The sequence below is a fragment of the Urocampus carinirostris genome, chromosome 20 (genome assembly GCF_059441175.1).
Source record: "Urocampus carinirostris isolate Australia breed hairy pipefish chromosome 20, RoL_Ucar_1.0, whole genome shotgun sequence".
Classification (NCBI taxonomy): Eukaryota; Metazoa; Chordata; class Actinopteri; order Syngnathiformes; family Syngnathidae; genus Urocampus; species Urocampus carinirostris.
The window spans coordinates 25,484,712-25,502,499 of record NC_142368.1 but is presented as its reverse complement, the minus strand read 5'-3'; the positions used below and the strand labels follow the sequence as shown (position 1 = coordinate 25,502,499).

The following is a 17,788-nucleotide window of genomic DNA, read 5'->3' as shown; positions in this document are numbered from 1 at the left end:
ACTCCTGAAGACTTTCACTCACAAAAACAACAAGCTTACCCTCCCACGACCTCCTCCTTAAATTCCCTTCATGTTCAAGTTTCTCCACTCCAAGACCTGCTCCTCCAACCTTCTTCTTAAAGATATTCTCAAGTCCCCTTTTCAAGATTCTCGCCACCCCAAGATTCCCTCTCATGTCTCCATCTTAAGTTTACCCCTTCTCGTCCCAAGACCTGCCACTCCAACAGTCTTCTTAAAAGTATTTCCAAGTCTCATTTTGAAGATTTTTGACACACCAAGATCCCTTCTAAAGCTTCCCTCTTAAGATCTCCTCCTTACCTATCCCAGTCCCACACCCCCTTCTCGGTGGTAACGTTTTTTAATAATAATAATAATAATTTCCTTTGTATTGTCATTCTTTGTAACAATGTACACAGAACGAAATGTCGATACACCTGACCCGTTGTAGCGAGCCGATGCAGCCGCAGCCAACAGAGGGCGCCGCCATTTTACCAATGTTATAAGTCTTAGGTATGACTCGGCCGAGGCGCGAACCAGCGACCTCCCAGTCTCAAAGCGGGCGCCTTACCATCTAGGCTACTGAGTGTTGCTGTTTAAATAAATGTCCCCCTAGTGGAGTTTAACCACATCCCTTGTGACCTGCATTTGCAACTGTCTGACACCTTGTGACACAATTGGATGATATCAACATTGATATCAATGACAATTTCAACTTAATATAGAATAGAATAGAATAGAATATACCTTTATTGTCATTGTTACAAATGGGCTAACATATTGTGACAACGAAAGTGGGCATGACACTCCAGTTTTACACATTCATAGTGAGGTATGAGCAAGAAGATAAAGGAACAGAGAAGATAATGTTATAAGACAAGGGGGATAAGGCTATAGTTATAATTTACATGGTATTTACACAGAAATGTCGGCATGTGGATGGTGAAAAATCTTTTGGGCTGTGTAGTTAGACTTTTTTGCAATGCAATATTTGAAATGCATGGGACACAGAAAACATCTAAACAATCTGCAAACTCAGTAGATTCCAAGCAGACAATCTGTGGAGACCCAGAAGGACTGCTTATTTAACAGCTAAAAGGTGAGTAGAGCTCCCTAAGGGATATTTTTCTTCCAAACTGTTTTGCTAACACACAGACGAAAAACTGCTCCGACGTAAAAACTTCAATATGAAATATATTAGTATTGATCGGCACCGCTCGGGTGGGGTAGGGGATGTTTTAGGATCACGTCCAGCAAACTACAGCTGTGAACACACGCGAGCCTCGAAATACACACCGTCGCGTGCACATCTGGCTGGTGCACAGCAGCTATTTCAAACGTGTCATTGCAATGTAAACACAATAATGATCCGATGTTTCAATATTTCAACAGCAGCATGTACATCACGCCAACGGGTGGGGAGGGGAGGCGCAAACACGAGAGCCATGTGAGTGCCGAGGTGGGAAAGGAGGGCGGGACGGAGGCGTGTCCGACACGTGACCAACCCAAAACCATAATACTCATGAACAAAAATCACAGGGACACTAATTGAGTTGTACTAAAAGGCAATTACCCAGGGTTTGTATAATCTTTCATGGCCATATTCAGGCCTTTTTCAAGCACTTTCAAGGACAATTGTTTCAATACATTCAAAGAAATCCAGCACAGATCAAAATAATTCTTTTTTATGACTTTGATTATTAAAAAAAAGTAGCTATGTTGCTGCTAGCACATACTTTGTGCCATTATGAGGTGTTCCTATCTATGATATTTTGGGGTTAATGGACTGATATAAACTAATTGAGTTCAATACGGAAGACAAAACGAAAGAAAGTACTGTATGTATAGAGAGCAAAAATGAGCCAAATTTGGCCTCATTTTAATGATATTGATTGCTCCGAAGCAAAGTGCATTCAATCTTTCAATTTTAGAGACCGCTCATCCTTTGCTTTTTGTTTTACTTATTTAACTTCTTTTTTTGCGTGTTTTTCAGGGGATCTGTGTCTAAATTTGTTAAAATAGAATTGTAAATGATAAATATTTTGCACTTTATTGTTTATTTATAGTCCTGAGAGAGGTAATTTTTATTCTATTTTCATTTTATTGTTTTTCATTTTTAGGGATTTTGTTTTTTTTGTTCTGTTTTGAATCTGTTCAGTGTGTAGAAAGCTAAAATTGTTTTGTATTTTACAATTGTTTGTAGATTTGTGAAAAATGTCATTTACATTTTACACGGTTTTAAGGGATCCCCTGCAAATCAGATAAAAATATTACTTTTAAATAATTTTGCATAATGTTTTATTATTATTGATAATATATCATTAAGAAAGGGCAGCACGGCGGCTCAGTGGTTAGCGCGTGTGCGGCACAGTTCTGAGGTCATGAGATCAAACCTCCTCTGTGGAGTTTGCATGTTCTCCCCGTGCTTGCGTGGGTTTCCTCCGGGCACTCCGGTTTCCTCCCACAGTCCAAAAACATGCATATTAGGTGAATTGGTCGGTCCAAATTGTCCCTCAGTGTGAATGAGCGAGCGAATTGTCTGTCCCTGTGTGCCCTGCGATTGGCTGGCAACCAGTTCAGGGTGTCCCCTGCCCACTGCCTGAAGATAGCTGGGATGGGCTCCAGCACCCCCGCGACCCTACTGAGGATAAGCGGTGCAGATAATGGATGGATGGATATCATTAAGAAGAAAAAAAAACCTCGGGAGCTGTTTGAAAGCCAACAAAGGGCTTTTCTCAGTGAGTCAAGCCAAAAGAGACGATTTTCTAAATAGAGCTATCCTCTTGGGTGCGACCAGTAGGGGGCGGGAACGCTTCACATGACAGCGCCATAATGACAATCCACCAGAGCACCTTTGTTGGCGTACAATTCTTTTCTTTATTTTTTCATTTGTTGTTTGGTCTATAGAGTCGGAATGTCAAGAAACAATTTTAAGCATATGTAACGGGTGTAATAATAACTTTTGTTTTGTTGAAATTCCTGCTGAAATATGTTGTACAGTTTTTGTGTAAGTGTCCTGCAATGATGAGTCCAACAGTGCCACCTTCTGGTATGGGGAAAGGTTTGGTTTGGCTTTTGATCTTGTGACCGGAAGGCGGATGCCGTTGGCAGTCTACAGCGTGCTGCTAACGGTAAGGCACAATCTTTTGGTGCTCCGCAAAAAGTTAATATTAAACATTAAAACCACAGCTAAAAAAAATCTCTCAACATGCACAGTAATGTTATTGATGTTGTCAAGCTGTTTGGATTTATTTTCATTTTGTTTCTGTCGCCATTTATGTTAGTTTTGCCGGACGTTGCATGTTGTGCTAAAATGCTAATTCCCCTTATAGTGTTGAAAGCCAGCAGAGGAGCTAACCACGTGTTGTTTGTGACTCATTTATTTGCAGGTAAATTGTACCCGTTTTTATACTTGTTATTGTTATCATTTCTATTTTCTCATATATATAAAAAGGATGATGTTCGTTAAAATTCAGTTTAAAGAAAGATATGTTGAATTCATTGTGAACGTTAAAAAAACACTATAACGATCTCTTGTTAAAAGTATCTTGTTAAAATGGATGTAAAAATGTATTGTGATGGTTGATATTTTAAAATGTATTTTATGTAAACTGAAAAGAAAGCTATTTGATATGTTCAGGGCAGTCTACAGCGCGCTGCTAACGTGTTGAAAGCCAGCAGAGGAGCTAACCACGTGTTGTGTGTGACTCATTCATTTGCAGCAACTGTAATAAAAACCTCATCATCCAGTCCAGCGTGAATGTGGATCTTTGGTGGGACGGGTACACCGCGGTTACACATATTCATGCACTTTTTCCTGACCCTACTAACACAACATTAAAATAGAAGTACCGTATTTTCCGCACTATAAGGCGCACCTTAAAGCCTTTATTTTTTTTTCAAAAACTGACCATGCGCCTTATAATACAGTGCGCCTTACATATGGATCAATATTAAGTAACAAGGTCTCGCAACAAAGGCAAGCAGCAGCCGACTAGATTTTTCCTCGTAAGCGATCTGGTCCGCGGTGTATGCTGGGATACATATGCCGGCGTTTCATTTCCCAGCCAATGTGTCAATCATCATTTGAATCGATCACTATTGGCTAAAGTTATTCGGAGGTAAAGGGGGCGGACCCTTTTTATCATGTACAGGCTCGCATAGGCTAAAGGGGCAGAACAAAGCCTGCAATTGGCCATAAAAGATGAATGTGAATAGCATGTTTGGTTGTCTACGGCATAGAGCAAACATGTTTAACCATTCTGTATTTGTAAATATTTTACTCTCCTGGATTTAATACACTCAAGGATATAAGAGGACCATGGTTGCACATTATTATTGAACGCAGCGGCTTCGGTGAGATACTCCGGCTATATATTTTACAAGTATCTTGTTTCAGAGTGACCTCGATGTTTCTGTGATGGGTCTTTTTTAAAATTAAACTCAATTCCAAGTGTTTATTGTCATATGCACAGTAAAGTTGCGAGCGAAAAAGAAAATATAAACTAAGGAATGGTTGGCATTTCTTGAATCCCAAGACTTTAAACTTCCGAATTATATTTGGAACGATGCATTTGAGTGACATCGTACGAACACCGCATCCGCACGTGTCTACGACACGTACCATATTTTCCGCACTATAAGGCGCACCCAAAAGCCTTTTTTTTTTCCAAAAGCTGACCATGCGCCTTATAATACAGTGCGCCTTATATATGGATCAATATTAAGTCGCAAAGTCTTGCAACTAAAGCAAGCAGCCGCCGACTAGATTTCCCCCCGAAGGTGAAGTCGTCCGCGGTGTATGCTGGGATTTATATACCGGCGTTTCATTTCCTAACCAATGTGTCAATCATCATTTGAATCAGTCACTATTGGCTAAAGTTATTCGGCGGTAAAGGGGGCGGATCCTTTTTATCATTTACAGGCTCGCATAGGCTAAAGGGGCGAAACAAAGCCTGCAATTGGCCGAAAAAGATGAATGTGAATCACACGTTGGTTGGGTTGCACTACGGCATAGAGAAAACATTTTTTAATATTCTGTATTTGTAAATATTTTACTCTCCTGCATTTACTACACTCACGGTTGTAAGAAGACCATGGTTACGTACCATTAATGGACGTGAACGCTGCAAGAGAACTTAGGTGACCTATGCAGATCTATACTTTCCCGGTATGTTGTTTTAGAACGATCTTGATGTTTCTGTGATGAGTCTATTTTTAAACTAAATTCAATTCAAAGTGTTTATTGTCATATGCACAGTAAAGAACCCCGTTTCCCTGCAAAATGACATTCTTACTTTGCTGTCCACACAGTTGCCAGCAAAAAATAAAATGGAAACTAAGAAATGTTTGTTTGGTGACATTGTACGGACACCGCATCCGCACGTGTCTACGACACTTCTTTGCAAGCTTTCGGAATGTTAAGGGGTAATTAGTTTGACTGAACTATCTGACTGTTTTGTCGACGTTCCCATTGCAGCGCCTTATAATCCGGTGCGCCTTATGTATGGAAGATATAGGACCAAAAACTATTTTTTTGGGGGTGCGCCCTATAACCCGGTGCGCCCTATAGTGCGGAAAATACGGTATTTTAAAGTTTTTAAGCACCCGCACAAACACTGTATAAGGCACCCTTTTCAAATTCCTGGCCAAATTGGGGTTTTAAGCTGCGCCTTATACTTCAGAGAATTTGGTACTTTTTTATATGAAGAAAGTGAAAATTATGAACGTTCAAGTAATCCCATTTTTTCCCCAAAAAATGCCTGCGAAATTTTATTGAATCAGGCTGGCATATTTTATAATTATTTTTAATTGGGGCTGGTCGGATACTGATACCAGGTATTGGAATCTGGGCCAATATCATCCTTGTTTTGAAGACTAAGTATTTGTGGCAGTGGCCAATACCAGTGTTGGCTGCGCTCATGTAGTTGTGGCCAGCACGTGACAGCCTAAAAGCATAATACTCGGCAAAAATCACAGGGGAAGTTAAACTAATTGAGTCGCACTAAAAGGCAATTAAATCTGTGAGAAAAAAAGGTGATAACGATTAATGATCAAGTAATGCCATTTTCTCATTATTAAAAAATAAATAAATTCATTGAATCAGGTTGGCACATTGTTCAGTGAGATTGGGGGGGGGGTAGACATCAGTTACAAGACCCTTTGCTATTTTGTGTTTTGGTTAGAGCTGGTTCACTCATTTGCTGATTTATAATAAAATTTATTTTGTCTTTATTGTCATTGATATTGTATTGCGCATTGTGTTCTGTTAGACAGGAGACCATGAAGACAGATTAGGGAGGGTGCTCTGAGTTGGGTGGTTGTGGCTGTGTGTTCGTGTGGCTGTACGTGTTCGTGACTGTGATAGGCTGGGGTTTCTGTCAAACAGGCTTGTGGGCATGCGCAGTCAACGCCTCCAAATCAAAACAAACTGAGAAGCACCATGACCACTAGCATTTAGCGGTTTGTTAAATTAAAAAGAAATGTATTAATTAAATTAGACTCTGAGGAGAATCAGAAGACACAATTCTGTAAGAACTGGCTACCTTGAGTAAATATAATGTTATGATGAAATAAAATCTGATGCCTTTTCCTATGCCATCTAAATCCCTAGTGGTCTAATGATTACACAATGGATTTAGGCACAATGTAATTGTTATTTTTAATATTCTTGATATTACCGACGACGGCATGCCCTCAAAAACCTGACGCCATTTTCCGCTCTCCTCCAAGTGGTTTTTAGATCATGTCAACATTCAAAATAGCAACTACCATATAATTAGATAGCAATTACGAATATGGTATTTAGTAATGTGCAGAAAAAAAAAAAGCGAATGAGGGCTGAGTCACGAAAAATGTAAGCCTTTGATAGCACCCAATGCCTTTTTTCTCTTGTGATTGGTCATCATGCCTTTTTGGGCGAAGCGATGCAGCACACTCGCCTCTCTCTCACACGTGCCCACTGTGCTGAAGGGAAATACATCCATAAAACTTTAGTTTGCAGTTTTTTTGACATATTTACAAGAGAACTCTAATTCCACCTTGTTTTGGAACCATTATTTATGAAAAGATTAAGGTCAAAATGAGCCTTAATGATCTTAAGTAACTGTGGGACGGAGTTTAAAGTGGTATATTAGTTTATATGGAACACAGTCTCTGAAATTATTATTATTTTATAAGTTTTATCAAAACATCTAATGTCACACATAGATGCTGAAAAGTTAGCTTTTGTCTGGAGAGCGGGTTTGGTGACTTTGCTGAATTTTGTCTTAAAATATATGGTATGGCTCTATCTCTCTAAAAAACAAACAGAAATACAACAAACAATTAAAAAATTTTGCTATTATGGCTTTTTGGGGCAAAAAAGTTCCCAGCCCCTGCTATAGAGTAATTCAATTACCAACTCAATTACTTTTTGGAAGAAGTAGTGAGTAATTAACTAATTACTTTTATAAAGTAACACCCCCAAAACAGCTTGTGAAAAATCCCCATTTTGTGGATCAACTCCTACTTAACATGACATTCAAATATCAGGCTGCTAATTGGACAGGACTCTGTGTGAACTTTAAAAAGGATTTTTGTTTTTCTCCTAGGAAAGCCCATGTAATGCAGACGTGATGGAAAGTATTCCTTTTGCTATCAGCAGGTTCTTGACTCCTGTAGTGCATCACACTTCCATGTCCTGGCAAGTGACTCGACACACTTTTATAAGCACAGATGGAGGCTGCAAAGTCACAATCAGCAAATGTTTGTAAGAAGGTGAGCGCTGCACAGCAGGCGGTACAGTCTTTATTTTTTCCCTCAGTGGCAGATTAGGGCAGTTCTGGGTCAGGGACTGAAGTCAAAGCCTGAGTTATTGTCCACCAGGTGACATACAATTTGTGCATAGAGGCAAAAAACTAGAATTGTGTTGTTGTGTTAGCTATAGCAGCTGGGCTATAACGATTTAAGTAACGGATGAAGTGTTAAAGCTATCTAGTTCAAGCTGCCCCTCAAAAGATCTAAAAAAGGTTAATCAGAATCACAAACAACCTAAAATACAGTAATACTGGACTCGGGGTTCGTACACCTCTTTTCATGGCCAAATTCATGCCCTTTTCAAACACTTTCAAGAATTTTTCAACTCTTCCAGTATCTTCAAAGGAAGAAATCTAGCCCCGATCAAAATAATGTTTTTTTGTTGTCGACTTTGATGACTGAAATAAAGTCGCTATCCTGCTGCTAGGACATACTATGTGGTATTTTTAAACTGTTCCAATCCGTGATCTATTTGTGTTTACAGGCTGCTATAAACTGACATTAATTCTGCTATTCGGCCTCAACAATGTATGCGCAGCTTAGCTGCGTCACACTTGTTTACAAACACAGAAAGGGCTCTATAAGTGTTGCGTAATAATTTAGTTCAATACGGGAGACAAAAAAAGAAAGTAAAAAATGTATGTATAAAAAGCCGAAGATTTTTAAAAAATACAAAATCTAATAGCATTTATTTTTTTCACTCTCCAGTGAAATTTTTTAACTAATTTAAACGCTGAACTTTTTTTATAGTGAGAAATTTCAAACAACTAGAATCCCTACGTGACGCAACAAAATGTCATTAGAGAATATTGACTTTTCAGTGCAACAATGAACTACAAGAATATATTAAACAGTTGTTTTTTTTTTAAAGCTAAACGTGAAACACATTATAAAACATTGGAAACATAAATAAAATATATAATCTGATCCAAAGAAAATATAAATCACAAAACAATTTGAACCTTTTATATATTTTATGGAAAAAATGCTGGAGGGAAGCCGGCTGTCTATGTTTTAAATAATAAAGCCTGATATACGATGTTGCTGGATGTGTTGTTTATTATGTTTAACATGCATTAGTGCTGTGCAAACATTTTTTGGGGTAATATAGTTGTGCCCCCCATGCATTTGTCATGCCCCCCTTGAGGCTCATGCCTGGTGACACCAGTGTCGCCGAGCCAGATGTGTCATGAGCTCGTGAGCCATACGTTGCAAACCCCAGCATTAAGGTATTTCATTTTACTAATTCTATTTAATTCTTAAATGCACACATTTCTCTTAAATAATTTGTGATCACCTTGTGATCTATATTTATTTTACCTGTTTTGTCACCCATTCCTCTTTTGTTATTTAGTTTGACAACACACACCTCCTGCGCCCGTCCAATCTCTCCGGAATCCGTCCGTAATTTGACTGGGGTGGAGCGCTGCGAGACAGAGGCGTCGTCTTCGCGATCCTCCTCGGAATCGTCCTCTGACGAGCTGGAAATGGCTTCCTCGCTGGGCGGGGGCGGCGCACTTGCCGCCGTTTTCCTCTGGACCAGCGTTTCCTCTTTGTTGCTTTTGTTGCTGCAGGAAAAAAAAAACGATTTTAGTCACCCCAAATAGGAGTTTAAACTCATATGTAAAACGTCAACAAGGACCAATTAGTCAAATGAATCATTCGGTCGCGAGACTGAAATATAATACGCTGCCGTTTCTGAGTTGATGAGTGCTTGGAGTCATTTTTCATAAAGATTGTCTTAAAAGAGATTAGGAAACTGGATTTATCCATCACTTTTGATTGATATTTTTGGGGGTTTGGATGTGTACTGTGTAGGGATTAACCGATATGGTTTTCAAGGGCCGATACCGATTATTAGTATTAAGAGTAGGCCGATAACCGATATTGGAGCTCATATTCGTTTGCCATCAAAGCTTATAAGATGCCATATAAAATTTTTAATAATGCAAAAAGAAACCAAGAATATTTGTCATGATTTCAAATAAAACGTAAGTAGCTTTCTGAAGCCTATTATAGTAAATTTGATTTTTAATATTTCACTTAAAACAAAAAACAACAGTGCAGGATATAGAATTAAACATAGCAGCAACATTTCTAAAAGGTACATAAAAACGTAATAGCATTTTTAATAAATACGTAATTAGTTTGTTTACAATAAATAAATAAAAAATTCAATACAAACAAGATTACTTAAATTATCCATCCATCATCAGCGTCGCTTATTCTCAGTAGGGTCGCAGGTATTTAAATTAACCTAAAACAAAAAGTGCATCGAAATTTAAACGGCGCTGGCGAATGGTAAGAGCTATTCACTTAGCCTTTAATTTTAGCCTGCTTTTCATGCACTTTCTCAATCACAAATACACACTCTTCATTGACGAACTACTGTTATGATAAGATCTAATATACATTAGTCTCTACCTGAACTACACTTTTTACGCTATCTCTTGATTGTAAAAACACTTTTCTGTCACGAAAACAGACATGTCGGGACGAATTAGCTGAGCTGCCGCTCTAATGTTAATGTTTCTACTTCAGTGGCTCTGCCCTTGGTCGCTTATCCAATCAGAAAGTGTGGGGTGGGTAGCGAAGAACGAGTAGAATGGAAAGAATAGGAGCTCGGCTACATCTGAGACCTAATAATTGTCCCGTCGAATAAATAAAAATGCTGATATGGTCGGTATCAGTATACAGTATATGTCAAATTCCCAAATATTGTTGCCGATAATAGGTTAACCTCTAGTACTGTGTGGATGTGACCAGTGCTTCTCAAATGGCAATTTAGTGGATAAATGAGATTTTACAATACATTTTAAAGGTAACACCCATCCAAAAATCAGTAATTTGTTGAATTATTATTTTAGAAACGTTGTATATAAAACAATTTTATATTAAGTGGACACATTTCGAATAAATTATGGGTCAAAAAACCTAATTTGGTACCCACCAATGATTTTGGGTGTTTATGTGTATAAAATGGATCATTTTGTTGAGATTAGCAACTTAAAATACTTGTATTTTCTTTTAACACAAAATATTTGGAAAATTGTTTAAAGCAACACAAAAACAGGGTCATTTTGTTTTTAACAACTCAACAAATAGATTTTTGGTGATGGAAACAATAGTGAAACTTAGTCAAGTCAAGTCATTTTTACTTGCATAGCCCTTAATCACAAAGAGTCTCAAAGGGCTGCACAGGTTATTCCAAACCACAGACTATTATTACACCATCCCCTGATCTAAAACCTACATGAGGGCAAGGAAAAACTCAAACACTTCAACATGAGGAAAATGAAGAAACCTTGGTTTTCCGTCAAACCTGGTGTGACAACTTGTAAAAGTATAAAGCAGCCCTTGCCTCTGCAAAATCAGCCTATTTTTCGAAGGTGATTGCGGCACAAAAGAATAACCCCAAAATCCTTTTCAACACTGTAGCATCGCTAACAAGGCAACATATTATCCCAGATAGTTCTACTCATTCAGCCCATGACTTTATGGTCCTCTTTAATAAGAAGATTTAACACATACGGGAAGAAATTTCTAAAGAGAGTGATAATACATCACATATTAAAGGGCTAAGATCTATAGATGCGCGACATGGTGGCTGTCCGGGGAATTTGTCCCGATTTAGTGATCTGTCACCTGAAAATCCTAAACAGGTGGTGAATACAGCCAAACCGCTGACTTGCCTGTTATTAAAGGTCTTTTTGGGGTCCTTGGACCTTCAGTTATAAATATTATAAACATATCACTCTCCTCAGGTGTAGTTTCAGCGGCTTTTAAGTCCGCTGTTATTAAACCACCACTGAAACGATCCAAACTTGATACAGAAAGTAATTATAGACCAGTGTCAAATCCACCGTTTCTTTCTAAAGTATTTGAAAAAGTGGTGGCACAGCAGCTGAATGATTGTGGATTTGGAGAAGGCATTCGATTGTGTTCCTCTGGAATCCCTGTGAACAATCTTTTTGAATCAATGCAATCTGGATTCTGGGCTAACCACTCTACTGAGACAGCCCTGATTAAGGTAACCGATGATCTTCTACTGGCAATTGACTCCTGCGCTTCATCACTCTTGCTGCTGCTGGACCTTAGTGCTGCTTTTGACACTGTGGACCATAATATCTTACTAGAATGGATTGTTCTCTCAGGAACCGTCCTCTTATGGTTCAGATCCTACCTCTCAGATCGGACATGGCAAAATGACATCTGAGCCCTTTAGTGTTACCTGTGGTGTTCCGCAGGGTTCAGTACTTGGCCCCCTTCTTTTCAGCATTTACATGCTTCCATTAGGTGATATTATTCGCAACTATAATATCAGTTTCCATTGACACGCCGATGACACTCAACTACAGTGGGACCTCGCTACTTCGCAGTTCCACGCTCGCGGGTTCAGAGCTTCGTGGGTCTAAAAAATAAAAATAATAAAAAAAAAAAAAAAAAATAAAAAAAAAAAATATATATATATATATATGTAACGGGTGTAATAATAACTTTTATTTTATTGAAATTCCTGCTAAAATATGTGTATAGTTTTTGGTAAATGTCCTGCAATGCTGAGTCCAACAGTGCCATCTGCTGGTATGGGGTGGGGTTTGGTTTTGGCTTCTAACATGTGACCAGGAGGCGGGGTTTTGTCAGTTTAACCAGAGTACTACAAAGAGATCAAAGAGATCAGACCCAGCAGAAAAAGCTAATGTTGTGACTCATCCATTTGCAGAACTGTAATAATAAAAACCTCATCATCCAGTCCAGCGTGAATGTGGATCTTTGGTGGGACACGTACAACGCGGTTACATTGGTGCCGTGACCCGTGACTTCTATCAAACTCGCCGAACCGAGGACTGTCCTACCTGCCACATGAGCTCACAGTATTTGAAATTTTAGTTACATGAGCGATATTGTTTAGCTCATTACAGTGCAGTGTCACAGTGATACGAAGGCTGCTGATTTATTTTGTGATTTTGACTTATTTACATTTTTTTCTGTTAATCTTTGAAACATGTTTAATCAGAGCAATGTGTTAGCTCCACAATTTGACACACCTATTCACTTTGGCAGGGGCATGTTTACCCCCATCCCCTCTGATAATAGTTCTACCCCAGGTGGTGCTACACATAGAGTAGAGGCAAGTTCCAGTGTGAGCACCCATAATGCAGCTGACCAACATGCTAGCCTACCTTCACCTCAGGTCAGACCCACATCTACGCCAAATTCCACGAGTGAAATTTCTGAGGGTTTAGCTGATCACATGACAAATATTATTCAGGAGATAGGACATAAATTGGCTGATAGCATATTCTCAAATATACAGTCACATAATATAGTAGCTCCTAACGCTGCTGCCACACAAGATGTAGCAAACAGATTGAGTCAGGTGGTTACGCAGAGAAAGGTTAAGGAACCGCCGTCATTTATTGGGGATGGCTCAGACTCAATAACAATACAGGAGTGGGAAGATCTAATGAGGACATTTATAAAAAGGAGTGATGTGAAACTTGAAGAGCAAGCAGAGGAAATCCTTATACATTTGAGAGGAAAAGCTAAAGATGTAGTTAGGTTTAGCATTAGAAACAGTAATATAGACGTCTATACCCGCCCTGACATGATTTATAGTCTTCTCAGGAAATACTTTAGCTGTACCAAGTACTCTGCTGTCCCTTTAGCTGACTTTTATTCAACTTTGCCCAAAGACCAGGAAGACCCCTATGACTACTGGCTGAGACTAAACAGAGCAGCTGACCTTGCCTCTGAGTGCTTGAGAGAGCAGGGCAAAACATTTGACAACCCTGAAATAGAGGTTACTCACATGTTTATTAGGAACTGCCCATGCAAGGAACTGGCACTCACTTACAGATCAAAAACCATCGAAAAGTGGTCAGCATGTGAGGTACTAGAGGTGCTGAATGAATACCACGCTGAGAAGAGCTACAAAGCAGATTCCCTACAACAACCTGCGAATAGAGCGGAAATTGCCGTACACAAAGCTGAGGTGAACCATGGTCCAACCCTCGTGCACGAGCCACCTCAGACTTCGAGCCCACAGTATGTCTCTCTAACGGACGTTATTAGTATGTTGGAGAAAGTTCTGATACGTGTTACCTCGAACCAGTTTCAAGAGAGAGGGGGAGCTCCAACCAGGCGACCTGGAGCCAGAATAAATGGTTTCACTGCCAAGCCATGTATCATTTGCAAAGAAGTCGAACACAGTGCTCTCTCTCATTGCCGAGACAAAAACCTTTGCTTTCACTGCCATGCCCCAGGGCATTCTCGACGTGATTGTCCAGTGACGAAAGTTGTCCCGCTGCCTCAGGGAAACTAACTGATCTGCGCTTAGGGGAGAACAGTGCAGATCAACTGAGTATACCTCCCACCACTAATGTGAAGCCTGACATGCAAGACAATAAATCAATTTATGAGTTGTATAGCAACAAGATACCTCCATCGAAGAAGCTGATCTTTCAGGGGTTTCAGAGAATAGCGGAGACTGACGAACTGTTTTACACACCTGTACTTGTGCAAGAAGGCCCCACTTTCAGAGCGCTGTTGGACAGCGGGTCGATGGCTTGTACAGTAAGTGAGGACACAGCTAAGTACCTCCTGCAGCAATTCCCTGATATGATGAGTTACACGGCCGATGATTATGTCATTGTAGGCTGCGGTGGACACCAAGTTTCTCCCAGAGATATGTACGACATTCACGTCACAGTTTACGGGTGCCAAATGATAATACCAGTAATGGTGGTGCCAGGCCAGACAGAACAGATGATCCTTGGCAGCAATGCCATCAAATATATTTTGACTCAATTGAAAAGTACTGATGGCTATTGGAGATTAGTTTCCACTCCTGACAACGGTCTGTCCGATAACCACAGTCAATTCCTGTCAATGCTTTCCAACACAGAGAGATGGAGAGGTGATTGCATTCCAGACAAGGTAGGGACAGTAAAGATCAAGAGTTGCGTGACGCTGAATCCACGGACCGAGTACGTTATTTGGGGCAAGTTACCTGAGTTGGCCGGGGCATCAGCGGGCAGCACAGTGGTCGTTGAGCCAACCCAATCTAAGGCTGCGCCCAGACAAGTCCTTGTCGGACGAGTTGTTACTCCACTCTGGGGAGATGGATGGGTGCCTGTTAAAGTCTTTAATCCCACGGACAGAGTTGTGGTGCTGAGAAGAAACAGGAAAATTGCAGATGTGTCTCCTTGTATCGCAGCGGAAGACCTGCCCAATGCAGAGGAGGTCAAGTGCAACGTGCAGAGTGTACAGAGCAAAGAGGTCCGACCCAGGTCAGAAGAGGACATGATGCGTGCATTGGAAGCTCTGGGACTGCAAGACATTGACCTGAAGTCATGTGAGGTTTCGCTGCAGTGTAAAGACAAGCTCCTTCATATCATCGAACAATTCGAGTCAATCTTTTCTCGCCATAAGATGGACTGTGGAGAGGCCAAAGAGTTTGTACATCGTATCCACCTTGTTGATGATAAGCCGTTCCGTCTACCCTACAGACGTATACCACCAAGTCAGTATGAAAAACTGAGGACGACTCTGAACGAGATGGAAGAGAAAGCAATTATTCAGAAGTCGACTAGCGACTATGCATCTGCGCTTGTTCTCATATGGAAGCGGAATGGAGAACTAAGGGTATGTACTGATTTCAGAAGGCTTAATGCAAGAACCATAAAGGATGCCTACCCACTACCGCATCAAGCTGATGCTTTGGCCGCACTTGGGGGAAATGCCTTTTTCTCCACAATGGATCTGACGTCAGGCTACTACAATGTCCCCTTGCACCCTGACGACAAAAAGTACACGGCATTCTCCTCACCATTCGGCCTTCACGAGTACAACCGGCTCCCTCAGGGACTTTGCAACAGCCCAGCAACATTTATGAGGATGATGATGTCAATATTTGGTGATCAGAATTTCATGAGCCTATTATGTTACCTCGACGATCTGATGGTGTTTGCCCCCACAGAGGAAGTTGCACTCCAACGCCTGCAGATGGTGTTTACTCGCCTTAAGGAACACAACCTCAAGCTCGCACCGAAAAAGTGTTTTTTCCTCAGACGGACTGTGAAATTTCTTGGGCATGTCATCAGTGAGGATGGAATTCGGACTGACCCCGAGAAAGTGAGAGCGATAAATGACGTACAAGTCGCTGATCTAATGGAGTCGGATGGCAAGACGCCATGCCCTAGTAAAATCAGATCTTTTCTAGGCATGGTGATGTATTTCCAAAGCTTCATTGAAGCATGTTCTGCGAAGGCAAAACCTCTGTTCAGGCTCACATCTGAATCTGGTGACAAGCATAAGCGCAAGAGAGACCGCAAGAAAGGTCAAGTGAAGCTGACGCCTGCAGATTGGTCCGATGCATGCCAGAACGCCTTTGAAACACTGAAGCACGACCTCGTGACAGGTGTCACTCTGGCGCACCCAGATTTTGATGCGCCGTTTATTCTGGCTGTCGACGCATCCTTTGATGGGATTGGAGCAGTCCTGTCACAGCTGCCACCTGGTGGAAAAGTAGCCAGACCAGTCGCCTTTGCAAGTAAGACGCTCTCTCGCTCCCAGCTCAACTACCCTGCACACAGGCTCGAATTTCTTGCCTTGAAATGGGCGGTATGTGATAAATTCAGCCATTGGTTGAAAGGAAGACACTTTACCACGTGGACCGACAATAACCCACTTACATACATTTTGACCAAACCAAGACTTGATGCGTGTGAACAGCGGTGGGTAGCGAAGCTAGCTGCATACAATTTTGACCTGAAGTACATTCCCGGCCCAAAGAACATCGTAGCCGACGCTCTGAGCCGTGAGCCATTTGTACGGTCATGTGTGGGTCATCGCCTTGTTACCGAGCCCTATACTTCGCTCTTGGACCAAGTCAACAGGGTGAACAACAGTACTGTGCAAGAGGTGTTCAGAGTATCCAACAATTGTCACGCTGTTGTAGACGAGAGTGCTGGGACATCAGACGAGTCAGTAAAAAGGGCAATTCCATCAGGCTCCAATGGTTCTGTGACATCAGAAGAGGTTGCTGCTGTCTTCAGTGCTCAGTCCACTGGTGGCGTGGGTCAAGTGATGGGAACAGACGCCAACTTCAATCTTCTGCAGAAGGGAGATCAGTCAACGGCACTCCCACAGAGTCAGCTTGTTGGTTTACAAGAACAGGACAACACAATAAGCAGGACCATGTACTTTGTGCATAGACACAAGAGACCTACCAGGCGTGAGAGAGCTGTCGAGTCGCCTAGTGTGATGAAACTACTGAAGCATTGGAGCAGACTCACCATACAGAATGGCATGCTCTACAAAATAAGGAAAGATCCTCACATGGCCAAGAAAATCTTCCAGTTTGTGGTGCCTGATTCATTGAAACAGAAAGTCCTTCAAGGTTTACATGACTCAGCAGGTCACCAAGGCCAGAACCGTACTTTGTCTCTGGTGAGGCAACGATTCTTCTGGAATGGCATGGAACGTGATGTTGTGAATTATGTCAAATCCTGTCAGCGCTGTGTAGTAGGGAAAACACCGGAACCACACAACCGTGCACCACTCAAGAACATAGTCACCTCTGAGCCTATGGAGTTGGTCTGTATAGACTTTTGGACTGCTGAGCAAGAGAACAAGTCTGTAGATGTCCTGGTCGTAACTGATCATTTCTCCAAGATGGCGCACGCCTTCCCTTGCAGAAATCAAACCGCCAAACAAGTTGCTCGCCGTCTGTGGCAGGATTTCTTCCTTGTCTATGGTTTCCCACGGCGTATCCACTCTGATCAGGGAGCTAATTTTGAGAGCAAACTGATCAAAGAGCTTCTAGAGATGGCAGGGGTGCAGAAATCCCATACCACTCCGTACCACCCCATGGGAAATGGCATCGCAGAACGATTCAACCGAACATTGGGAGATATGATCAGAACCCTTCCCCCTCAGCCCAAAGCAAAGTGGCCACAAATGCTGCAGCAGCTCACATTCTGCTATAACT

At 41.2% G+C, this 17,788-nt stretch overlaps 1 protein-coding gene across 1 annotated transcript in view; it reads right to left on the bottom strand.

Moving 5' to 3' along the window:
- fig4a (FIG4 phosphoinositide 5-phosphatase a) overlaps positions 1 to 17,788 on the bottom strand; it is a 114,116-nt gene that overhangs the window by 12,580 nt on the left and 83,748 nt on the right. The window contains exon 20 of the mRNA XM_088324773.1: positions 9,164 to 9,362. Coding sequence (XP_088180899.1) covers positions 9,164 to 9,362 — 199 coding nt within the window. The remainder of the gene's footprint in view (positions 1 to 9,163; positions 9,363 to 17,788) is intronic.